A 27,353-nucleotide genomic window follows, 5' to 3' on the forward strand; every position below is an offset into this window, starting at 1 on the left:
CCCTATCACAGCCATCATTTTGATTGTACGATATGTGTATACGCCGAAAGATGCCCGACATTGAACATTTAATAAGTACAAAGCCTTCAGAAAAAAATCAAGAATCAAGTTTGTAAAAAAAAAAAACGCAAAAACACTTGGTGTTGTGTTTTTGCGTTTTTTTTACAAACTTGATTCTTTTCAGAACCCCCAACATGTTCATAAAGAGTAAACAGTAAACTAATCCATTTTTCAGGTAGATAGGTAGGAATTCACGTAGGAGAAGAAAATAGAACAATATATTTAAAATATATATTTAGCAAAAGCTGTACCCTTTGTATAGTCCTACGTCACTCCGGTTATGTCACCGACATTACCCACCCGTCTTTTTCATCCAAAAACTTGTTTCAATAGCCTTAAAATTGCTTTCAAAACAGGGTATTGAAATCACCAATCGGTATAAAAGCGAGCGCTGCTCGGAAACCCACTCAGTTATAATTGAACAGCGATTAGAGCATGTTGTCGCTGTTGTGGTGAAGCTAATGAAGGGTGAAGGGTGTCACCAAGAGCCTGTTTGTGCACCTTAGGCCAGAACGGAATCCATCAGGAGAGTGATGCCACGGTTCCGCTTGAAACATCGGAGCAGCTACCAGTTTTTTTTCTTTATTTCATACATACATATCACAGGAGGCATCTCGTCTAGGATCACAGAGGGCGGTTTTCATCATATATCGTTCTACTTCGGTATCTTTTATCTGATACGCACCATCCAACGTCTGTTTACCATCCTTCCGCCATCATCACTCGATAAACACTGGTGGAGTTAACATACAATACCCAACAACCAAACAAAACGGGCCTTTTCAGGGCCACCATATCATTATCAAAGAGTTTAACGATGTAATTCTTCAAACATATCCAAAACCAACAGATAGTCTAACGGAATCCTACGTCAACCATGCGGTCGTGTCTCGGACACAACCCTCATGTGACTTTTTTTCTGATAATCAGGAAATATATGAATGTTACGCGGAATTGAAAGAATACATGCAATTGAAAATAAACTTTTTAAACTACGAAAATCTAATTTAATTTTTAACACAAAATTGAGTATACATTAACAAAATAAACCCTGCGTTAGATGCATTTTGCTCATCATGCCAATATCGTTTTATTTTCCATACAAACGTTCTCGTTATATTTGTCCATTCCGTCCAACGCAAATCTGTTCAGCTGCACTACTTCGTTCGCAAACAGTTCGCCCGCAAACACTTCATTCTCAAACAGTTCGTTCCCAAACAGTTCACTCTCAAACAGTTCACTCGCAAACCGTTCTTTCGGAATCAGTTCGTTCACAAACCGTTCGCTCGCAATCAGTTCGTGGGGAGAATTACCGTTCTTTGAAAAAGAACGACCGTTCACTCTTTTCGGCGAACTAGTTCGTTTGTACCGTTCGTGAACGGTTTGCCCATCTCTACTATTAACATAACAAGGAGGCACTCACTACCAAAGGATACCGTTGCTACATCAACGGGCGATGTAGTTGTTACGACCCACCACAGGCACTGGCAGCCACTCGCCACAGCTTTCACAGTTGGAAAATTTCTTCCCATCCAGCTTGTGACATGTTGTTCAGTAAATTACATTCAATGCGACGTGCCAGAGAAACACTCAGTGTCGCATTCGAGGCGATTTTAACCTGTAATTTAACATTTGCGATGACAGTGGTACAGTGTCGACTTTCAATGTGGGTCATAATTTGGACCCCGAACTCTATGTTTACAAAAATGTCGCATTACAGATCCACCCAATTAGCTAAATGTCGAGCTAAATATAAATTACTGTACTTTCAATCTAGAAGCAATTTAAGAATTGGTGAAAATTGAATAATCGGGAAAGTCCCCAACCATCAATAAGCTCAGCACAACTGCCAAATTCTCATACTCATAATATCCTGGCAAACAAATTATGAAAAAATCAATTTGTGTTTTATTATTATTTTAGATATTATTTTAGAAAGCATTGAACTGTATTTCCTAAACTCTTTTTTGGAAGGTTTAATGGCCCTGAAAAGCGCCTTGTTTTATGGAATGGTTCCAATTTAGAAAAGTTAGTACTCGTGGTTTTGAAAAAAAAAACCATTTCGAACGCCCTCGATGCCGCCTCGTTCTGGATATGCCACCAAAGCAGTTTGTATAAAGAACAAACTTTTTTCTTCTGCTACCTGATGCCGTTTTGCGATTGCGTTTGCCACTCGCCACTCGCTGCAACTGCCTGTTGTCTTGATGTCCACCGAACGGAATGTGTTCTGTTCCGAATGCGGGTTTTCTTATCGTCACGAGCAGCTTTGCCAGCTAACTCGATCACTTCGGCGGCCGAAACTATATAACGCCGGCTAGGTGGACTGGTACACTGGTACTAACGCGCTTGGCCTAGCTACCCTTGCGGGGAACTCCAGATCAACACGATTCGAGCGGGATTTTGCCTTTCCCTTCACTTTTCCTCCTTTACCATGTCCAGACATGGTTGCTTGGGTTGGTTTGTTGATGTGTTGTGATGCGAACCGATGTGGTGTACGGTTTGGATGAGAATGATCGTTACGGAAGGAAGGAAGGTATTGTATTATAGAGACTTTAAACTTTTGCAGTTCATTCGTCTCTAGCCTTGAGAAAGGCCCTTTGAAAATTCTACTCTACTCTACTCCAGCGCTACCACCTCCGCCCTCTTGCCTTGAGAAAGGCACTCGATCCCTCGCCGTCCAGCTCGTCCAGCAACGATGTTGTCCAGTCGGTGTCCACACAAAGAATGATCGTTACGGCAGCGGAGCGGGGATTTTTAAGCTGACTGGCTAGCTCGAGAATTACGCATGTGTGAGACTGCGACCAATGTTTCCCTCATTTTTTTCTTTTTCCTTTCCAATCGTGCTTCATTCTATTTCGCTGCTGCTCTGGTTGCCCGTTTTGGTCGGTACGATTTGAGGAGCACAAAATGGACCAATCAAAAATGGGCACATAGTGCATTTGGACAATGCTTGATATTTCACAATTATTCAATTATTTATCTCAAGAAAAATGAAATGTTATTCGTTATGATAGATGCGTAGATATATTTCCTATCAATTGATGCAAAAACCTTTGCGATCTATTGAGAAATGCTCGAGTTATAAGCGTTCCAAATCTTGCATTTTTTCCTACTTGTTCAGTGCCTAGATTTCCATTTCACCCCCTATATCTTCCGGTTAGACGTAGTCCTACGTCAAAAGTTTGTTCTTTGTACAAACTGCTTTGGTGGCAAATCCCGAACAAGGCGGCATCGAGGGCGTTCGAAATGGGTTTTTTCAAAACCACGAGTACTAAGTTTTCTAAATTGGAACCATTCCATAAAACAAGGCGCTTTTCAGGGCCATTAAACCTTCCAAAAAAGAGTTTAGGAAATACAGTTCAATGCTTTCTAAAACAATATCCAAAATAAAAATTTTTTTTTTTTTTATTAATTCGTTTATTTTTACAGGCTCAGTTACTTAAGTTTAAAGGAGCCGAATTCTTAAATATAATTTTAAAACTATATATATAAACAATTTTCTTAGATCTATGGTTAGTAAGGTGGAAAACCGATTACTCGCGGTGTACTCGAGTTTAGGAGGGTGACATATTTTTAGGAGAAGGATGGGATATAAGGGAATTGTAACAATGTTGATGAACACTCATTTCTTAAATCTATTCGTATATCTATAGTGTATTTACATTTCAACTTATTCTACTATTTATAGCAAGGGGACGAATTACCCGCAAAGGAAGGAAAGGAGGGTATAAGGATGTAGGGACAATCACACACGAAGATCTATAGCTTTAAGGAAAACATATATATGGGACATGTAATCAAGGTCTAACCGAGCCAACACATCTCTCACCGGCACATTGGGCTGCCTTCCTCTAGCCCGAAGGGAGTTTTCTAAATTCGATCTGGCAACAAGATACACCTCACACGCCCAAACAACGTGTTCGATGTCGTGGTAACCTCGGCCACAAATGCAGAGATTGCTACCGGCCAGATTGAAACGAAAGAGTAACGCGTCTAACGAACAGTGATTGGACATGAGTCGGGAGAAGGTGCGAATAAAGTCCCGACTCAAGTCTAGACTTTTGAACCACGGTTTGAGGCTAACCTTAGGGATAATCGAGTGAAACCACCGGCCCAATTCATCTTCATTAAACTTGCGTTGCCAGTTAGCGATGGTATTTTTGCGGACTAAAGAATAAAATTCATTGAAGGCGATTTGACGCTGATAAATATCGCCTTCAATTGCACCTACCTTTGCTAATGAGTCAGCCCTCTCATTACCCGGAATGGAGCAATGTGAAGGGACCCAGATAAAGGTAATGACATAACAGCGTCTCGATAAAGCACTCAAAATTTCTCGTATTCTCTCAAGGAAGTACGGCGAGTGCTTTTCCGGCCTCACTGAACGGATAGCTTCGACAGAGCTAAGACTATCCGTTACAATGTAATAGTGTTCAACAGGTCGTGAGGCGACGCTGTCCAGCGCCCAATGAATTGCTGCCAATTCAGCAATATACACTGAGCAAGGATTCTGAAGACTGTGTGAGGTGCTAAAAAATTCGTTGAACACTCCAAATCCTGTGGACTCGTTTATAGTGGACCCATCAGTAAAGTACATATTATCACAATTGATACCCCCATACTTTTCATCGAAGATCGTTGGAGCGATCCTCGATCGTTGGTAATCTGAATATTCATGGATATCTTGCTTCATGGACAGATCAAAATGCACAGAGGAATTGATGTAGTCAAGGAAACAAACACGGTTGGGAATATACGAAGAAGGATCAACCTGCATGGAGATGAATTCATGATATGAACTCATGAATCCGGAGTGAAAATTTAGCTCGATCAGCTGCTCAAAATTTCCGATCACCAATGGGTTCATAACCTTACACCGGATGAAGAACCGAAGAGATAATAAATTGAAGCGATCTTTTAGTGGGAGTAGGCCTGCCAAAACCTCGAGACTCATGGTATGCGTTGAGGGCATACATCCCAACGCAATACGGAGACAAAGATACTGAATTCGCTCGAGTTTAATGAGGTGTGTTTTGGCAGCTGATTGAAAACAGAAACTGCCATACTCCATCACTGAGAGAATAGTTGTTCTATACAACATTATAAGATCTTCTGGATGGGCTCCCCACCATGTGCCGGTAATTGTACGGAGAAAGTTTATTCTTTGTTGGCATTTTTTACTCAGATACCTAATATGGGCCCCCCAAGTACATTTAGAGTCGAACCAGACCCCAAGATACTTGAATGACATAGCATGAGTGATCGGTTTACCCAAAAGTTGAAGCTTTGGTTTTGCTGGTCTATGCTTCCTAGAAAAAACCACCATCTCTGTTTTCTCCGTGGAGAATTCGATCCCTAGCCCAATGGCCCAGGTTGAAAAATTGTTCAAAGTATCTTGTAAGGGTCCTTGCAGGTCGGATTCGTTTGATCCTACGACAGACACCACTCCATCATCTGCAAGTTGTCTTAGGCTGCAATTTTGTGTAAGGCAATTGTCGATGTCGCTTACATAGAAGTTGTACAAAAGGGGGCTTAAACATGAGCCCTGGGGGAGGCCCATGTAAGAGACCCGACTTACTGCCGAATCTCCGTGAGAAAAGTTCAAATGTTTCTCACAAAGCAAGTTATATAACATATTATTCAATAGAGGCGGCAGACCCCGAGAGTGTAATTTGTCCGACAAAACCTCTATTGAAACAGAATCGAAAGCCCCCTTTATGTCCAAGAATACTGAAGCCATTTGTTTTTTTTCGGCGTAAGCCATTTGAATTTCTGAAGAAAGCAACGCAAGACAATCATTCGTCCCCTTGCCCCTGCGGAACCCATATTGTGTATCTGAGAGTAGGCCATTCGTTTCAACCCATCGATCAAGGCGAAACAAGATCATTTTCTCCAACAATTTCCGTATACAAGACAGCATTGCTATTGGGCGGTACGAATTGAAGTCGGACGCGGGTTTTCCGGGTTTTTGAATAGCTATAACTCGTACTTGTCTCCAATCATCTGGAACAATATTATTCTCCAGAAACCGATTGAATAAATTCAACAAGCGATGTTTCGCCACATCAGGGAGGTTTTTCAGCAAGTTGAACTTAATTCTATCCGATCCCGGAGCAGAATTGTTACAAGAAAGCAGAGCAAGAGAGAATTCTACCATCGAAAACTCGGAATCAAGATCGCACCTACCTTGTGGTATATCTCGAACAATTTTTTGCACAGGAGCGGAATCAGGACAAACCTTCCGTGCAAAATTAAAAATCCATCGATGTGAATATTCTTCGCTTTCATTCGTTGAAGAGCGATTTCTCATGTTTCGAGCCACTTTCCATAATTTTTTCATTGACGTTTCTCGTGACAAACCTCCCACGAAATTTCGCCAATAAGCACGTTTTTTCCCTTTGATCAAGTTTTTAAATTGATTTTCAAGGTCCAAATACGTCTGAAAATTTTCAGGGGTTCCACGTTTCCGAAAAGCTTTGAATGCGTTCGATTTATCCTGATAAAGCTTGGAACATTGGCTATCCCACCATGGATTGGGAGGCCTTCGACGAATAGTGGAGCCTGGGATGGGTTTCGTTTGAGCGCGAACCGCGCTGTCATAGATCAAACGAGAAAGGAAGTTATACTCCTCCAATGGAGGTAAGCCATCTCTGGAATTGATGGCTAGAGCAATCGCGTCCGCATATTTTTTCCAGTCAATGTGTCTTGTGAGGTCGTATGCCATGTTTATTGATTCAGAAGAATTCAACCCATTGGTGATAGAAATTTTGATTGGCAAGTGGTCACTACCGTTGGGATCCTGGATTACATTCCACTTGCAATCTAACGATAGTGAATTCGAGCAAAGCGAGAGGTCAAGAGCACTTGGATTAGCAGGAGGTTTAGGTACACGTGTTGTTTCCTCAGTATTCAAAACGGTCATATTGAAGCTGTTACAAAGGTCATAGATCAACGATGAACGATTGTCGTCGTACTGTTCCCCCCAGGCAGTTCCGTGAGAGTTGAAGTCTCCCAAGATCAATCGTGGCTCAGGAAGGAGTGAGCACATGTCAACAAGTTGCTTGCGGCTAACCGCAGCTCTCGGAGGCCAATACAAGCTGACAATACAGAGGTCTTTGCCTCTGATGTTTGCATGACAAGCAACAGCTTCGATCCCTCCAATAGGTGGAAGGTCAATTCGAAAAAATGAGTGGTACTTATTGATCCCCAATAGCACCCCTCCGTATCTGTCATCACGGTCCAAGCGTATAATATTGAAATCGTGGAAAGAGAGATCATCTCGCGAAGAAAGCCAAGTTTCGGACAGAGCAAAAACATCACAATTGGAGTTATGAATTAAAAATTTGAATGTATCCAATTTAGGGATAAGACTACGACAATTCCACTGTAAAACAGTGATATCTCCGACCTCTCTATTTGAATTAGACATCAAGAGAGATAATCATTGCAAGGAGGGGCCATGTTTGCATCAATTGTTGCAAAATTGTCTTTAATACTGGAAGCATTGAGATAACAATGGTTCTGATGGAGTCGGAAACATTAAAACACGTGAAGATTTGATCCACAAGGTCAGACAACTTTATAAATCCCGATTGGGAAGTTGAACTGGACGGAAAAACAGGGACAGTTGGGGTTTTTGATGTCCCCTCGAGTGCTGGTTTGTTCAAAGATGAACTATTCCCACGGAAGCCAGGAGGAACCTGATTTTGCTTGTCCGCTGCACTCGATTTTTTAGGCAAGCTAACAGGGGGTATCACCGGGGGGACTTGTTCTTGAATTTTGGGAGTGGTCACATTTTTGCGCCGGGGATTCCCTTTGAAAATAAGCGGTGTGCCCCCGCTAGCTGTGTCCGCTTCCATTTCATCAACTGGCAACGTAGAGAAAACATTGTGTGTGTAGATTGGTTGTTGTTGCTGCTGGGCCAGTGGAGAAGCGCCCTTTAAAATTTCCGCAAATGTGCGTTTCGAGCGTTCCTTTAAAGAGCGCTTCTGTTTCTCCCAGCGACTCTTGTAAGTTTCACAAGCTGAGAGTACATGTGGAGTTCCTCCGCAATATGGACACTTATGCTCAGTCGCACTGCAGGATTCGCCCACATGTTGCTCTCCGCAAGTGGCACAGCGCTCCTTGTTGGCACAATAAGCTGAAGTGTGGCCAACTGACTTGCATTTTTGGCAAGTCATGGGCTTTGGCACGAAGAGTCGCATAGGCAGCCTCAATTTATCCACCATGACGTAGTCAGGGAGGGCGGAACCAGCAAAAGTTACTCGAAACGAGTCGGACGGCGTGAATTTAGTTTCTCCCCCTTCTTGGGAGACTTTCCCTAGTTGGCGGCAGTCCAAGATTTTAACACTCACCAAAGGGAGTTTTTTAAATTTTCCAAATCCTTCTTTTATCATTTTACACGTCAGACCCGTTTCAGTTACCACCCCCGAGATTTCTACGTCATGGGACGGCACGTAGACACGATACTCTAGGGTGAACCTCTGGTCGATCACAATACCGTTTGCATGTTTCCGGTCACTCACGATAACACGCAGTTTGTTCGGTCTAACTTTTAAAATTTCGATCACGGAGGAGTAGTATCTTGTCAGATCTTTCGTGATCTGAATAACATTCAGTGCTTTTCCGTTTGGTTTGGGCCGGAAGAAAACAACCCAGGGACCAGTTCCAGGTGCATCTTCTGGATAAACCTTGACACGGGGAGAGGATACAACAGAAGAGGAAGACGAGGACGAGGTTGGAACTGGCTCGGAAATATCAGAAGAAGGAAATGAAATCGATGGTGGGAGAGGAGGAGTGGGAGTTTTGGGGAGTTCAGGGAGGAGGGAGGAGGCAATTTTTTTCGAGGGGGGCTTGGTAGGATGAGCAGATTCGTCCCCAGACGAACTACATTCTGTAGGAGGGACTCGTTTATGTTTTTTCCCATTTACTTTTTTTGAATTGGTTTCAGAGTCGGAGGTCTCCATTTCTGGAGATCCCTCATCATTCTCCATTATAATCAATGTTCTCTAATTTTCTAATCTTATATTTATATTTATTTTATATGTACCTCGTTGCACCAAATCGAACGGCAGACCACGTTGATACAGACGAGATGGTGTATCGGCCAATAATGCGATGAATCGGTATACCTCGGTGATAATACGGCAATGCAAGAAAAACAATGCCGATAATCCGACACCAGCAAAAGGTCACAGCGTCCGCTGTAGCAGCCTTTGTTCTCCGCTGATTGTGGCACTGGTATTCCGCTTTTCCACACGGATCACACGCGACATTCACAAACCCGCTTGGGTGAAAACAAAAGCACTCCACCAGTCACGAAGCCAATAACGGTATTGTTGTAACGGTACAATAGACGCAAACAACTCTACGTCTGGATGCCTCGGCAGCTGGTTAACCAAAAATAAAAATTAAACACAAATTGATTTTTTCATAATTTGTTTGCCAGGATCTGATGAGTATGTGAATTTGGCAGTTGTTCTGAGCTTATTGATAGTTGGGGACTTTCCTGTTTATTCAATTTTCACCAATTCTTAAATTGTTTCCAGATTGAAAGTACAGTAATTTACAATTAGTTCGACATTTAGCTAATTGGACGGACATGTAATGCGACTTATTTAGTTGGACATTTTTGTAAACATAGAGATCCAAATTATGACCCCACATTGAAAGTCGACACTATACCACTGTCATCGCAAATGCTCAATTACAGGTTAAAATCGCCTCCAATGCGACACTGAGTGGCGCTTCGGCACGTTGCATTGAATGTAATTTACTGTACAACATGTCACAAAGCTGGATGGGAAGAAATTTTCCAACTGTGAAAGCTATGGCGAGTGGCAAACGCAATCGCTAAACAGAAAGGTTTAGCCGAACAAGATGGGGATATCGAGTGATAACAAAACAATAAACTCTTTAGATTGAAGATAATTTTGTGATCCTGAAAAGGACCCTTTTTAGCCTGCATGTGAATCCAACGAGCGAACAAATCGTAATGAATGTATTTTTTTGCCATCGCTCCCTTTTTTTTATTTATTTCACTTCGTCTTAGATTTAAAAAAAACATCTCACAAACTGACAAATCTTAAATACTACCTAATATTCATAATTCTACGTTTAAAAACACATTTAGATACATTAAAATCGAAGTGACATTGAACTTCATTAAACGCACGGAAGCAGCTGGACAAAGGACAGTTGTGCCCGTACGACGTTGTATGCGGCCGTATCGCCAATAGCTGTCTTTCGCGGAGCTGTCTGGTGGGAGCGTAAAACCGTATCACGCTGATTAACTCCGCACAGTCGATGTTTCCGGACAGTAAATCGAAGACGAACAGACGTTGAATTTTCTTCCGCCTCGCCGAAAGCGTTTCTATGTCAATAAGCATGCAGCGACTTTCGTAATCAGGAAGATGAGCGGGATCATTCCATGGCAGTTGTCTTAAGGCGTAGCGAATAAAACAGCGTTGCACTTTTTCGATCCTGATGATGTGCGTTGTATGGTAAGGAGCCCACACGCATGCTGCGTATTCAAGGACACTTCGAACCATTGAGCTGTACAGAGCCTTCAGCGTGTACGGGTCACGGAAGGACTGCGTGTTCCGCCGGATAAACCCTAGAACAGCGTATCCTTTTGCGATGACGTTGTTGATGTGTTCGGTAAACTTTAGTTTGATGTCGAGAATTACCCCGAGATCTCGAATGGAGGTAACGCGATCGATAACAGCAGAACCGATTATGTAGTCATGGGACAGAAACGATTGGCGCCTTGTAAATGTGATTGTCTTGCACTTGCTGATGTTCAACTCCATGCCATTATCAGCACACCATGCAACCAATTCATTCACGTCAGCTTGTAGAGCATAGCAGTCTAATATGGAAGAGATTTTCCTAAATATTTTTAGGTCATCAGCGTAGAAAAGCTTACCAGACCTCAGCCGGCTGGCGAGATCATTGACGAAGAGAATGAAAATCAAGGGCCCAAGAACGCTCATTCGTTCGTCTCGTTGGACTCGCCCCTCTGGCAGAGTCTGCCGATTTGTCTCTATCCTGTGAGTGTGTACCGCTAGAGTATAAAACACGCGGACCCCAAAAAAATATCTTATTTTCTTTCAAACCTTAAACCCGTGTGGTTGTACGGCATCGGCATCGTGGACGTAACAAAGGAGGACAAGAGAAGGGAAAGGCAAAATCCCGCTCAACCGTATTGGTCTGCAATTTCCCGGAGGTGTATCCGCCAATTGCACCGCAAGGGTAGCTAGGCCGAGCGCGTTAGTACCAGTGCACCAGTCCACCTAGCCGGCGTTATATAGTTTCGGCCGCCGAAGTGATCGAGTTAGCTGGCAAAGCTGCTCGCGACGATAAGAAAAACCGCATTCAGAACAGAACACATCAAGACAACAACAGGCAGTTGCAGCGAGTGGCGAGTGGCAAACGCAATCGCACAACGGCATCAGGTAGCAGAAGAAAAAAGTTTGTTCTTTATACAAATTGCTTTGGTGGCAAATCCAGAACAAGGCGGCATCGAGGGCGTTCGAAATGTTTTTTTTTTCAAAACCACGAGTACTAAGTTTTCTAAATTGGAACAATTCCATAAAACAAGGCGCTTTTCAGGGCCATTAAAACTTCCAAAAACGAGTTTAGGAAATACAGTTCAATGCTTTCTAAAACAATATCCAAAATAATAATAAAACACAAATTGATTTTTTCATAATTTGTTTGCCAGGATATGATGAGTATGTGAATTTGGCAGTTGTTCTGAGCTTATTGATTTTCACCAATTCTTAAATTGCTTCTAGATTGAGAGTACAGTAATTTACACTTATCTCGACATTTAGCTAATTGGACGGACCTACAGGTGCGACATATTTAGTTGGACATTTTTGTAAACATAGAGTTCGGGGTCCAAATTATGACCCCACATTGAAAGTCAACACTGTACCACTGTCATCGCAAATGTTTAATTACAGGTTAAAATTACCTCCAATCCGATACTGAGTGGTGGTAATGCGACGTGCCATTGAATGTAATTTACTGTAAAATATGTCAAAAGCTGGATGGGAAGAAATTTTCCAACTGTGAAAGCTGTGGCGAGTGGCAAATGCAATCGCTAAACAGGAAGGTTTAGCCGAACAAGATGGGGATATCGAGTGACAACAAAACAATAAACTCTTTAGATTGAAGATAATTTTGTGATCCTGAAAAGGACCCTTTTTAGCCTGCATGTGAATCCAACGAGCGAACAAATCGTAATGAATGTATTTTTTTTGACGTAGGACTACGTCTAACCGGAAGATATAGGGGATGAAATGGAAATCTAGGCACTGAACAAGTAGGAAAAAATGCAAGATTTGGAACGCTTATAACTCGAGCATTTCTCAATAGATCGCAAAGGTTTTTGCATCAATTGATAGGAAATATATCTACGCATCTATCATTACGAATAACATTTCATTTTTCTTGAGATAAATAATCGAATAATTGTGAAATATCAAGCATTTTCAAAATGCACTATGTTCCCATTTTTGATTGGTCCATTTTGTGCTTCTCAAATCGTACCGACCAAACCGGGCAACCAGAGCAGCAACGAAATAGAATGAAGCACGATTGGAAAAGAAAAAGAAAAAATGAACGAAACATTGGTCGCAGTCTCACACATGTGTAATTCTCGAGCCAGCCAGTCAGCTTAAAAATCCCCGCTCCGCTGCCGTAACAATAATTCTCATTCAAACCGTACACCATATCGGTTCGCATCACAACACATCAACAAACCAACCCAAGCAGCCATGTCTGGACATGGTAAAGGAGGAAAAGTGAAGGGAAAGGCAAAATCCCGCTCGAACCGTGTTGATCTGGAGTTCCCCGCAAGGGTAGCTAGGCCGAGCGCGTTAGTACCAGTGCACCAGTCCACCTAGCCGGCGTTATATAGTTTCGGCCGCTGAAGTGATCGAGTTGACTGACAAAGCTGCTCGCGACGATAAGAAAACCTGCATTCAGAACAGACCACATTCGGTTCGGTGGACATCAAGACAACAACAGGCAGTTGCAGCGAGTGGCAAACGCAATCGCAAAACGGCAGCATGTAGCAGAAGAAAAACGTTTGTTCTTTATACAAACTGCTTTGGTGGCAAATCCAGAACAAGGCGGCATCGAGGGCGTTCGAAATGGTTTTTTTCAAAACCACGAGTACTAAGTTTTCTAAATTGGAACCATTCCATAAAACAAGGCGCTTTTCAGGGCCATTAAACCTTCCAAAAAAGAGTTTAGGAAATACAGTTCAATGCTTTCTAAAACAGTCTCACTCGAACCGTGCAGGTCTCCAGTTCCCTGTTGGTCGCATTCACTGATTGCTCCGCAAGGGTAACTAGGCCGAACGGATTGGTGCCGGAGTACCAGTATACCTAACAGCGATTATAGAGTTTCGGCCGTCGGAGTGCTCGAGTTGGCTTACAAAGCTGCTCACGACAATCAGAAAACCCGCATCAAGAACAGAGCAGCTTCGGTTCGGCGCTCATCAAAGCAACAATTAGTTTCAGTGAGTGGCAAAGTGTTTCTCCGGCACGTCGCATTAAATGTAATTTACTGAACAACATGTCACAAGCTGGATGGGAAGAAATTTTCCAACTGTGAAAGCTGTGGCGAGTGGCAAACGCAATAGCTAAACAGGAAGGTTTAACCGAACAAGATGGGAATATCGAGTGATAACAAAAACACAACACCAAAGGTTCTTTTCAGAACCATTAACATATTCATAAAGAGTAAACAGTAAACTAATCCATTTTTCAGGTAGATAGAAACGCCTGACCAAGCACATTTGCATATATGTCGTTTTACAGTACATGTGTTAAATTTGGCACCCATTTTCCACCCTTCGTAAACCAATTCGGCAAACAAAATTTTTCGCAAAGCTTCCAAGTCTGTTATAGCTGAAAACAGAGCAAAACTTTATCCGGTCATTTTTTTACGTTTTTCTTTTAGTCGACTTCACTATCACAACACAATAGAGTAGAAGGGAAAAAAGACGGGTGGGTAATGTCGGGGACATAACCGGAGTGACGTAGGACTATACAAAGGGGACAGCTTTTGCTAAATATATATTTTAAATATTTTGTTTTATTTTCTTCTCCTACGTGAATACCTACCTATCTACCTGAAAAATGGATTAGTTTACTGTTTACTCTTTATGAACACGTTGATGGTTCTGAAAAGAACCTTTGGTGTTGTGTTTTTGTTATCACTCGATATTCCTATCTTGTTCGGTTAAACCTTCCTGTTTAGCTATTGCGTTTGCCACTCGCCATAGCTTTCACAGTTGAAAAATTTCTTCCCATCCAGCTTGTGACATGTTGTTCAGTAAATTACATTTAATGCGACGTGCCGGAGAAACACTTTGCCACTCACTGAAACTAATTGTTGCCTTGATGAGCGCCGAACCGAAGCTGCTCTGTTCTTGATGCGGGTTTTCTGATTGTCGTGAGCAGCTTTGCAAGCCAACTCGAGCACTCCGACGGCCGAAACTCTATAATCGCTGTTAGGTATACTGGTGCTCCGGCACCAATCCGTTCGGCCTAGTTACCCTTGCGGAGCAATCAGTGAATGCGACCAACAGGGAACTGGAGACCTGCACGGTTCGAGTGAGACTTTGCCTTTCCCTTAACTTGTCCTCCTTTGTTACGTCCACGATGCCGATGCCGTACAACCACACGGGTTTACGGTTTGAAAGAAAATAAGATATTTTTTGGGGTCTGCGCGTTTTATACTCTAGCGGTACACACTCACAGGATAGAGACAAATCGGCAGACTCAGCCAGAGGGGCGAGCCCAACGAGACGAACGAATGAGCGTTAAAAGGGAGCGAGGGCAACATGCACATGCAGGCTAACAAGGGTCCTTTTCAGGATCACACAATTATCTTCAATCTAAAGGGTTTATTGTTTTGTTATCACTCGATATCCCAATCTTGTTCGGCTAAACCTTTCTGTTTAGCGATTGCGTTTGCCACTCGCCACAGCTTTCACAGAAAATTTCTTCCCATCCAGCTTTGTGACATGTTGTACAGTAAATTACATTCAATGCGACGTGCCGAAGCGCCACTCAGTGTCGCATTGGAGGCGATTTTAACCTGTAATTGAACATTTGCGATTACAGTGGTACAGTGTCGACTTTCAATGTGGGGTCATAATTTGGATCTCTATGTTTACAAAAATGTCCAACTAAATAAGTCGCATTACATGTCCGTCCAATTAGCTAAATGTCGAACTAATAGTAAATTACTGTATTTTCAATCTGGAAACAATTTAAGAATTGGTGAAAATTGAATAATCAGGAAAGTCCCCAACTATCAATAAGCTCAGAACAACTGCCAAATTCACATACTCATCAGATCCTGGCAAACAAATTATGAAAAAATCAATTTGTGTTTTATTATTATTTTGGATAATGTTTTAGAAAGCATTGAACTGTATTTCCTAAACTCTTTTTTGGAAGGTTTAATGGCCCTGAAATGCGCCTTGTTTTATGGAATGGTTACAATTTAGAAAACTTAGTACTCGTGGTTTTGAAAAAAACCATTTCGAACGCCCTTGATGTCGCCTTGTTCTGGATTTGCCACCAAAGCAGTTTGTATAAAGAACAAACTTTTTTCTTTTGCTACCTGATGCCGTTTTGCGATTGCGTTTGCCACTCGCCACTCGCTGCAACTGCCTGTTGTCTTGATGTCCACCGAACCGAATGTGTTCTGTTCCGAATGCGGGTTTTCTTATCATCGCGTGCAGCTTTGCCAGCTAACTCGATCACTTCGGCGGCCGAAACTATATAACGCCGGCTAGGTGGACTGGTGCACTGGTACTAACGCGCTCGGCCTAGCTACCCTTGCGGGGAACTTCAGATCAACACGGTTCGAACGGGATTTTGCCTTTCCCTTCACTTTTCCTCCTTTACCATGTCCAGATATGGCTGCTTGTGTTGGTTTGTTGATGTGTTGTGATGCGAACCGATGTGGTGTACGGTTTGAATGAGAATGATCGTTACGGCAGCGGAGCGGGGATTTTTAAGCTGACTGGCTGGCTCGAGAATTACGCATGTGTGAGACTGCGACCAATGTTTCGTAAATTTTTTTCTTTTTCCTTTCCAATCGTGCTTCATTCTATTTCGCTGCTGCTCTGGTTACCCGTTTTGGTCGGTACGATTTGAGGAGCACAAAATGGACCAATCAAAAATGGGCACATAGTGCATTTTGACAATGCTTGATATTTCACAATTATTCAATTATTTATCTCAAGAAAAATGAAATGTTATTCGTTATGATAGATGCGTAGATATATTTCCTATCAATTGATGCAAACACCTTTGCGATCTATTGAGAAATGCTCGAGTTATAAGCGTTCCAAATCTTGCATTTTTTCCTACTTCTTCAGTGCCTAGATTTCCATTTCACCCCCTATATCTTCCGGTTAGACGTAGTCCTACGTCAAAAACAACTGGTGTAACCGATACTGCTTTCGGAAGCTTTTCTTAGCTAAATAAACGATAATCGGTTGAGCAAATTGAATTCGTTTGTTTTTTTTCTCCTTCCTACCAATGACATTTTTTCCCCTCGAGGGTTGGTCAGTGTGCTCGAGATGTTTCACATTGAACGGAAATGGCACATGGGGAGCAGTGCCACATATCGCTATGGTGCCAATCATTGTCCATTCAAAAAATCATTGAAATATTCGCATAAATAACCCTTCTTTTCACGTAGAAGAAAATAAAACAATATATTTAAAATATATATTTAACAAAAGCTGTCCCTTTTGTATAGTCCTACGTCACTCCGGTTATGTCCCCGACATTACCCACCCGTCTTTTTTTTTGCATAAATTCATTTATATTTCTTATACGTTTTTGGTTAATACAAAGTTCTATACATTTTAATTGGCCAGCTAACGCTTCACATCTTTGTTCATCTTAATTTGCATAATAGAATGCTAGGTACTGTTTGTTTATACTATATCTAATTTTTTTTTTTAAATGATAAACATTTGTATTTTTTTAATTGTTATAATAAAACTACCTACTTACCCTAAGACCTTAAACTACTATATACAAATTCCGTACAATTTCATTGGAGGCGAATGAACTGCAAAGTTTAAAGCCTCTTAAAAACAAAGAAACATGAAACATACAATTTCATGCACGGAAGTGGAGAACCTCTCTCCAAATTTTTGTATGACGTTGTCAAACTTTACTTCTAGGGTATCCAGACAGGCTCTTTCATGAACCTCCGTTGTTCTCGTCCAGGGTGACAAATTCAGTATGATTTTAAGAATCTTGTTTTGAACGCGTTGGAGTTTCAGTCTGTGTGTCCGGGCACAGCCCTTCCAAACAGGAACCGCATATTCAATGGCAGGATAGAATATCTGTTTATAGACAGCCATCTGATTCTTTAAACAAAGTTTCGAGTACCTGCAAATTAAAGGATACAAGAACCGAAGTAAAATGTTACATTTGTTGACGGTTTTATCAACGTGAGATTTGAAAATTAGATGACTGTCTAATGTGAGTCCTAAATAGGTGACTTCTTTGGACCATTCAATAAGGGAGTCTCCGAACCGAATTCTCACGTTGTCAGTGGGAACAAGTTTAGGAGACCTTGAATGCGGGAAAAGGATAGTCTGGGTCTTCCCCGCATTGATTACAATTTTCCAACTTGTGTAATATTCTGTTAATGCAACCAGACCGCACTGTAGTTTGCGAGTCAGAGCGCTGGTTATACGACCCTTAAACATAATCGCGGTGTCATCAGCAAATTGAGACAGTGTTCCATCACCGGGAAGCGGTGGAATGTCTGCAGTGTATATGTTATATAAAATGGGCCCAAGGATCCTTCTTTGGGGCACACCTGCATTTATGTTGAATAGCTCTGAACACACATTATACAGGGACACCCGGAATGATCTATCAGAGAGATAATTTTTAATTATCTTTATCAAATACATCGGAAAATTGTATTAATGTAGCATGAACACCAGACCAACATGCCATACGTTGTCGAAGACCTTTTCAATGTCCAAGAGCGCCATTGCTGTCGTCTTGGATACCGACTTGTTCCGCTGAATGATGTTAACAACTCTAGTGAGTTGATGTATGGTGGATCTTCCCTTACGGAACACAAACTGTTCCTCAGGAAAGATACCATGTTCATCTGCGAAAGAAAGAATTCGGGATTGAATACACTTCTCGAAAAGCTTGGAGAGGGCAGAGAGTAAACTGATGGGTCGGTAACTCTTGGGGACAGAAGGATCTTTTCCCGGTTTCAGGACTGGGATGACTTTTGCTAACTTCCACACAGAAGGGAAGTAGCTAAGCTCCCAGCATCTATTTAAAATTTTTGCTACAAAAGCAAATGAGCCGTGGCTCAAATGCTTGAGCTCGATGTTAAAAGTGTTGTCAAAACCGGGGGCCTTCATGTTCTTTGATCCTCTGATAAGACCAATCAGCTCATCAGCAGTGACTTCTGACCCCTCCTGAATAAAACTTTCTGATCGTTCGACCACAGAGACTCCCTCAATGACGTCATGCTCGTGAGGACTGATGATGTTATGCCCGAGGTTGTGAGACGACACAAACTGTTGCCCCAACGCATTCGTTTTTTCTATGGGTGTTAATAAAATGTTACCTTCATGTGGACCTCCAGATGAGAAAAGCGGAGGCACAGGCTTTGGTTTCTTTTTTAGAACTTTAGTCAAAGACCAGAAGGGTTTCGAATGAGGAGGAATTTGACGGAGTTTATCACGAAATTCTCTATTTCGAAGCTCTCGAATCCTATCCTGGATTACCCTAGTCAGATTGGTATACGTTATCTTTTTGTTCCGATCGCCAGTACGCTGGTACTGACGTCGATACATATTTCGTAAACGAATAATGTGTTTGGTTGTGCTATCTATTTGGAGAGAGGTACTCACCTGATGTTGTTGAAGCGGAACCGCCCTGTCACGAGCTGTGGTAATCGCTCGTTGAAAGGATTCCAGCGCCAGGTCAATGTTCTCCGGAGAATCTAAAGGCTGATTGGGAGTGATGTTGTTATCAACAACATGTTGGAACTCGCCCCAATTTGCTCGGTGATAGTTTCGTCGGAAATGATTGGCCACCGTATCAGCAGAGGCACCCAACTTAAGCACCATCGGGAAGTGGTCGGATGACAGTTCCTCGAAGACGAGTGGATCCTCGGAAATGGCCATGTTGGTCAGGAAAATGTCCAGAATAGAGTGAACTCCCGATCTGGAAATTCTTGTTGGACTATTCGGCGCCAAGATATTGTAATAACCACTCTCCAAGTCCTCCGCAAGGATGATCCCGTTCCGGTTTTGCCTTCGGTTACCCCAAATCGCATGCCGAGCATTCAGGTCTCCTGCGATGATGTATTTCGCCCGCCGCCGTGTAAGCTTGGCCAAGTCGTTCCGTAGCAGTGCGGCTGAACCGTCCCTGATGTTGACTTGCTTAGGACAGTATGCCGCAATGATGATGATTGGCCCAATCGATGTACGAGCCTCGATACCGATGTCTTCGATGGTTTTGAGTTGAATGTTCGGCAGCAGGCGGCAGTCGATGTTTCGTCTCACAGCAACGGCCACTCCCCCTTTATCTGCACTGGTTCTGTCGAGTCTTAGGAGCCGAAACTCCGGAAGAAAGATGTTGATTTCCGGTTTAAGGTGCGTCTCGGTGATGACAGCAACATCGATCTCCTTGTTATTGAGGAAATCTAGTAGCTCGATATGCTTGCTTCTCAGCGAGCAAGCGTTCCAATTTGCAATGCTGACAGCTTCACGGGACATATTTGCTAATCAGTGAAAAAGCCGCTTGCAGCTGCTCAGGTATAGTTTTGCAGGTACGCATTATTGTGATGACTTCTAACACGAGAGTTAGCATCTCCTGTGTGGTGAATAGCGTACTGTCCGTGGTTGCACCAGCGGCCACATCAGCGTATGACATACGAGGGGTGGAGGAGTGCCCTTGATTCGGTTGAGTGGCAGCAGCTGCGAGGCGGGGCTGTGCTGAACGACGATTGCGGACTGCTTCATCGATTTGATTAGTAGCAGGAGATGTATTGGTGTTACGCTGACTGTTGAGGGGAAGCGGGTGTAAATTTGGGACCTGATGGAGTTGCTGGAAAGCTGGATACTCCGCATCCGAGGTAATCGGTGGGGGACGAACGTTACGCTTGCGTCTACCAGGCTGGTTGGATGTTGTCGCCTTTTGTCGGATGGTGATGAATTCAGCTCGCTTAGGGCAGGATCGGTTGGATGCTTGGTGTTCACCGTCACAATTAGCACACTTCGACTTTTGGTCATCAGCCGGACCACAGGACGCCGTGGAATGATTCCCAGCACATTTACCACAGCGAGCCTGCATGTAGCAATTTTTGGTACCGTGTCCGAACCTTTGGCAGTTCGTGCACAGTGTGATATCTCGGTGCTGGGGACGATACAGCTCCCATGATACAATGACGCGGAATAAATCACTGATGTTGGTGGTGCCCTTGGCGAAGTGTACTAAGAACAGCTGGTTCCACGTGTTGTTGTTTGGGCGAGGAGTCATCGCGAAGACGTTCTCCGGTTTCAAACCAAGATTGGACAGCTCAGTTTTAACTTCCTCCGGGCCGACAGGCGGTAGTCCACGTAAAACCACCTTCAGAGGTTTCGCCGCTTGCATATCGTGTGTGTAAAACTGCACGCCTTCGGTTTTCAGGTAGGCCCCGACTTGTTGATACTCCTTTAGGCTGGAGCATACGATTTTGATGCCCACGCTACACAGCTTGAATCGCGGTTTGAGATGTTGTTGGGAAAGCTCAGACTCGAGTTTCACTAAGTCCATCCTAGATGTGAACAGCGGGGGAACGCGCTCCTTTTTGATGACGGCATCGTTGCTTCCAGTGTCCTCTGGGAGCACCGAATATTGGTTGGTCTGTAGCAGCTGATTTGTTTCTGCATCCGCTGGGGCAGCGGACTGAGTCCGGACCTTTTTCGAAGGGCCGTCTGTGGCTGAAGTACTGGAACGCTGACGCCCCATATTCCTTTTCTTGGCGATATCCACCAAGCACGCCAAAGCGTGTGACGACGATCCACCTCCAATGCGGGTAAAAAAAAAGAATGGAAAAAAACCAAAAATTAAAAACTACCTGTAGCTATAAGCGAGAGTGGAGAAAATCACGTGTTGTCGAAACGAATGATATACACAGAATGAATGTATTTTTTTGCCATCGCTCCCTTTTAACGCTCATTCGTTCGTCTCGTTGGACTCGCCCCTCTGGCTGAGTCTGCAGATTTGTCTCTATCCTGTGAGTGTGTACCGCTAGAGTATAAAACACGCGGACCCCAAAAAAATATCTTATTTTCTTTCAAACCGTAAACCCGTGTGGTTGTACGGCATCGGCATCGTGGACGTAACAAAGGAGGACAAGAGAAGGGAAAGGCAAAGTCCCACTCGAACCATGAAGGTGTGCTGTTCCCCTTAGGTGTATCCGCCAATTGCTCAGCAAGAGTAGCTAGGCCGAGCGCGTTAGTACCAGTGCACCAGTCCACCTAGCCGGCGTTATATAGTTTCGGCCGCCGAAGTGATCGAGTTAGCTGGCAAAGCTGCTCGCGACGATAAGAAAACCCGCATTCGGAACAGAACACATTCGGTTGGGTGGACATCAAGACAACAGGCAGTTGCAGCGAGTGGCGAGTGGCAAACGCAATCGCAAAACGGCATCAGGTAGCAGAAAAAAAGTTTGTTCTTTATACAAACTGCTTTGGTGGCAAATCCAGAACAAGGCGGCATCGAGGGCGTTCGAAATGGTTTTTTTCAAAACCACGAGTACTAAGTTTTCTAAATTGGAACCCTTCCATAAAACAAGGCGCTTTTCAGGGCCATTAAACCTTCCAAAAAAGAGTTTAGGAAATACAGTTCAATGCTTTCTAAAACAATATCCAAAATAATAATAAAACACAAATTGATTTTTTCATAATTTGTTTGACAGGATATGATGAGTATGTGAATTTGGCAGTTGTTCTGAGCTTATTGATTTTCACCAATTCTTAAATTGCTTCTAGATTGAAAGTACAGTAATTTACACTTATCTCGATATTTAGCTAATTGGACGGACCTACAGGTGCGACATATTTAGTTGGACATTTTTGTAAACATAGAGTTCGGGGTCCAAATTATGACCCCACATTGAAAGTCAACACTGTACCACTGTCATCGCAAATGTTCAATTACAGGTTAAAATTACCTCCAATCCGATACTGAGTGGTGGTAATGCGACGTGCCATTGAATGTAATTTACTGTAAAATATGTCACAAGCTGGATGGGAAGAAATTTTCCAACTGTGAAAGCTGTGGCGACTGGCAAATGCAATTGCTAAACAGAAAGGTTTAGCCGAACAAGATGGGGATATTGAGTGATAACAAAACAATAAACTCTTTAGATTGAAGATAATTTTGCGATCCTGAAAAGGACCCTTTTTAGCCTGCATGTGAATCCAACGAGCGAACAAATCGTAATGAATGTATTTTTTTGCCATCGCTCCCTTTTAACGCTCATTCGTTCGTCTCGTTGGACTCGCCCCTCTGGCTGAGTCTGCAGATTTGTCTCTATCCTGTGAGTGTGTACCGCTAGAGTATAAAACACGCGGACCCCAAAAAAATATTTTATTTTCTTTCAAACCGTAAACCCGTAAATCGGCATCGTGGACGTAACAAAGGAGGACAAGTTAAGGGAAAGGCAAAGTCTCACTCGAACCGTGCAGGTCTCCAGTTCCCTGTTGGTCGCATTCACTGATTGCTCCGCAAGGGTAACTAGGCCGAACGGATTGGTGCCGGAGCACCAGTATACCTAACAACGATTATAGAGTTTCGGCCGTCGGAGTGCTCGAGTTGGCTTGCAAAGCTGCTCACGACAATCAGAAAACCCGCATCAAGAACAGAGCAGCTTCGGTTCGGCGCTCATCAAGGCAACAATTAGTTTCAGTGAGTGGCAAAGTGTTTCTCCGACACGTCGTATTAAATGTAATTTACTGAACAACATGTCACAAGCTGGATGGGAAGAAATTTTCCAAATTTGAAAGCTGTGGCGAGTGGCAAACGCAATAGCTAAACAGGAAGGTTTAACCGAACAAGATGGGAATATCGAGTGATAACAAAAACACAACACCAAAGGTTCTTTTCAGAACCATCAACATATTCATAAAGAGTAAACAGTAAACTAATCCATTTTTCAGGTAGATAGGTAGGTATTCACGTAGGAGAAGAAAATAAAACAATATATTTAAAATATATATTTAACAAAAGCTGTCCCCTTTGTATAGTCCTACGTCACTCCGGTTATGTCCCCGACATTACCAACCCGTCTTTTTCTTTTTCCTTTCCAATCGTGCTTCATTGTATTTTGCTGCTGCTCTGGTTGCCCGTTTCGTCGGTACGATTTAAGGAGCACAAAGTGAACCAATCAAAAATGGGCACATAGTGCATTTGGACAATGCTTGATATTTCACAATTATTCAATTATTTATCTCAAGAAAAATGAAATGTTATTCGTTATCATAGATGCGTAGATATATTTCCTATCTATTGATGCAAACACCTTTGCGATCTATTGAGAAATGCTCGTGTTATAAGCGTTCCAAATCTTGCATTTGTTCCTACTTGTTCAGTGCCTAGATTTTCATTTCACCCCCTATATCTTCCGGTTAGACGTAGTCCTACTTCAAAATGCTGGATAAATTTCCTATCTAATGGTATATAACACAACATATGTCGGAATAACGTTTTTAAGTAATATGCGTTCGAAAACTCTTGATGAATCATTACATTTTTCGTAGAGTGACCCCCCTATATAGAAATCAAAGGGGCGTTTGACTCAGTATCTATAAGAATTTTATCCGACAAACTTCACAACCTAGGATTTTCACCAATTTTAAACAACTTTCTTTTTTTCTGTTATCCGAAAAGCACATGCACTTTTCTCATGGAAATTATGCCGTTTCTAGGACTAGTTACATGGAACTCCCTCAAATTTCCTTAAATAATTTATCTATATGGGCTGTGAAGCTAGGTATTGAATTCTCAACTGAGAAAACAGAAATGATTGTATTTTCTAGGAAGCTACAACCTCCCGAACTTCAGCATCAATTGTTCAACAAAACCATCTTTCAATCCACAAGCTTCAAATATCTTGGAGCTTGGCTTGATTCTAAACGTACATGGGAAAAACATATTGGGTATCTGAATAAAAAATGTCAACAGAGCACAAATTTTCTCCAGACAGTTACTGGAACATGGTGGGGTGCTCATCCAGAAGACCGGTTTTGTACGGCCGTACAAAACTACAATACTGTCAATCATGGAGTATGGTTCGTTTTGTTTCTTTTCTGCTGCTAAAACCGACATCATTAAACTGGAGAGGATACAGTATCGTTGCATTAGGGTGCATGCAATCAACACACAATATGAGCCTTGAAGTCCTGGCAGGTGTTTTACCACTACAGAATTGTAAGAAGTTTCTCGAATTGAATCAACGGTTGAGATCCATGGATCTGTACTCTCATTACATTTCTCAACAAATAAAACACTCAGCAGATATCTTCGATAATGTGAGCTTCCCGAACTTCTGTTGATTTTGGTCTTTCTATGAAGAAAGCAATTCGAGACATTTCAGATCATCTTCGATCGTCGACAATTTGTCATATTTTCGTTTCAAAATATAACCATATTAATTCTTCAAGAATGTTTTTCACTGTTGGTTCAAGAATCAACGGATCCACTAGTTTTGGTATCTTTAACGAACATCAGCATCTAGTTTCCATAAACTTGCCGATCTGGCTACAATATATCATGCAATTAAGACAATTGAGTCCTTACCCCCTGATCACTATTTTATTTTCTCGGATAGTCCTAGCGGTATACAAGCCATTCAATTCCATGAAACAACAGACGAAAGCATCATAATTTCTTATCAAAATTAGGGATGTATTGAATTTTCTTGTTGATAAAAGTATTCGAATCACTTTCATTTGGATTCCTTCCCATTGCTCTATTCCTGGTAATGAGAAAGCGGATACACTCGCAAAGATGGGTAGTATGCAGGGCACAGTTTTTGAAAGACAAATAGCGTATCGGGAATTCTTTTCCCGATTGCTATACTCTATTATCCCCTAAGTTTCAACAAAGGTCTGGTACAAATAGTTAGATCTTGACAAAGATTTTATTAGAATTATATCCAAATTGATGTACAATTATTCCGCGCTAAATGCGCATCTCTTCCGCATAGGTCTTGCTACTAACAATTTATGCAATTGTGGTCAAGGATATCATGACATCGAGCACGTTGTTTGGTCATGCAATGAATTTTGCAATGAAAGAATCAAACTGGTTGGCGATTTAGAGACTCGAGGAGTACACTCACGCATGCCAGTTCGCGATATGTTAGCTACTCGCGACCTTAATTTTATGTTCCCCATATATGTCTTTCTAAGAAGCGCTAATATTTTTATTTAGGTCGCATCTCCTACTCCCACTTGTCCATTCTCCCTTCCTTTCCTATTACATAAGCAGAACTTAGTGCCCGTTGAGATAAGTTAATTACAGGAGCTATTGCAAGAAAGCACTTACTACCAAAGCCGATGCTACATCACCTGGTGATGTAGTTGTACGACCCACCACAGGCACTATTTCAGACAAGGATAATACCGACGAGACAACGAAGGAATAAATTATACATTTTTCTATTGTTCTGTAGTTGTAAAAATCAGACTTAAGTTAATGATTATGTAGTTATAATATATTTAAATAGTTAAAAAATGTACTGCTTGATGATGGCTCTTTATCCATCTGAGCATAATTAAATAAATAAAGGAAAAAAAGAAGGAATTACGAACGTCCAGAATTATTCATTGCATTTATTTGCAAAGAAGGAGGTAATTTACCACAATTCATCAATAAAAAGTATTCAATCGAATTCGAGAAATGTTTCATTCAATTACTAATTGAGATTCGAGTTGTGTTATCTTTTATCGATCTCGAATATACAATCAAAAATAAAATTCTAAAGGAATCATGAATGCTCAAATTATTTAAATAAATAAAATCAATTTTGGGCAGGACAAAGTTCGCTGGTACAGCAATTTCAACTAAATTTAAGAAGGAACCATAAACAAAGTTAAATTTTTTACATATTTTTATATTTATATTATTTACATTATTAAGATCAATTATATATTTTTTTCTATGTTCGTGTAATATATATGTATAAATTTTCTAATTGCATACTCACTGGCATTCACTCATTATTTCATCTTGAGTTCTAACTTGTACAGGTGCTAATTCTTCCACTGATTGTTCGTAATTGCCAAAGCATTTTGTTATTTTCTCGTCGAAGGTGTTGACTAAATCTTCGAGACTTCCAGTAAATCCTTCGGCAAAATTATCGACGTTGTCCTTCATATTATTGATTTTATTTTTCACATCCACACTTCTCATAGCGACGTCATTACCATTACAATTTTCAACAACAGTTTGTAGTGTATTGTCATTTACTTCCAAGCATTCCGTATCAATAATTTCCTTTTGGAGTTTTAAACATATTTTCAAATTGTTGACATTCGCTGCACTATTCGCATTCTTTTTCGAATTATTTTGATTAGAATATTCAACCGGACCCCATTCATCGGTTTCTTCACATTGGGCAAGCGGTGCCTCAAATTTGAGCTCTGCCATTTTATTCGCAAGATCCCGCATTACTTCCACCTATTATTATATTACGAAATGATGAATATTTGTATCACTTCCTCAGTTTTATAGACTATATAGTAATTGCGTTTCTTTTAACATTCTCTCGAAGATAAAAGATATGTGTCACTTTGTAAATTACAGTTTTGCTATACTTGCGCAGATGAAGTTTGAAGAAAATCTGTAAAGCTAATCTTGTTGTGTGCAAGGCGCTTATATATGTATAACAGGTGAAGCAACATCATCACTTCATACAGAAGGTGATTACGGTTTGAGGAGCGGTGGTTGTTTGTTTTGTTATTGCTAGGATACGCCATTTTTACATTTCCTCATGCGAGAGTAGTGGATGAACTGGATGAGTATGAAATTTTACAAAATCATCCATTCTTTTTCACATAAATTCGCGAAAGCCGAACATAGTAGGCTTCGTTCGAATAAAGGGCGATTCACATACAACATCCACATCACGTTCACGTTCCGTCCCGTCACGTTGCGTCAATTATTCTTCCAAGCAGTTCTTATGCAAACATTCACATACACCGGCAA

At 41.8% G+C, this 27,353-nt stretch overlaps 1 protein-coding gene across 2 annotated transcripts in view; it reads right to left on the bottom strand.

The window, feature by feature from the left end:
• Positions 1–27,005, bottom strand: part of LOC129776263 (fasciculation and elongation protein zeta-2) — a 130,093-nt gene extending 103,088 nt beyond the window's left edge. The window contains exon 1 of one of the 2 annotated variants that reach the window (XM_055781810.1): positions 26,353–27,005. In XM_055781810.1, the coding sequence (XP_055637785.1) occupies positions 26,353–26,816 (464 nt within the window). In that variant the 5' untranslated portion in view covers positions 26,817–27,005. The remainder of the gene's footprint in view (positions 1–26,352) is intronic. The other variant, XM_055781811.1, reaches the window with a different exon arrangement.
• Between the last annotated feature and the right edge of the window lie 348 nt (positions 27,006–27,353).

The sequence above is a fragment of the Toxorhynchites rutilus genome, chromosome 3 (assembly GCF_029784135.1).
Source record: "Toxorhynchites rutilus septentrionalis strain SRP chromosome 3, ASM2978413v1, whole genome shotgun sequence".
NCBI lineage: Eukaryota > Metazoa > Arthropoda > Insecta > Diptera > Culicidae > Toxorhynchites > Toxorhynchites rutilus.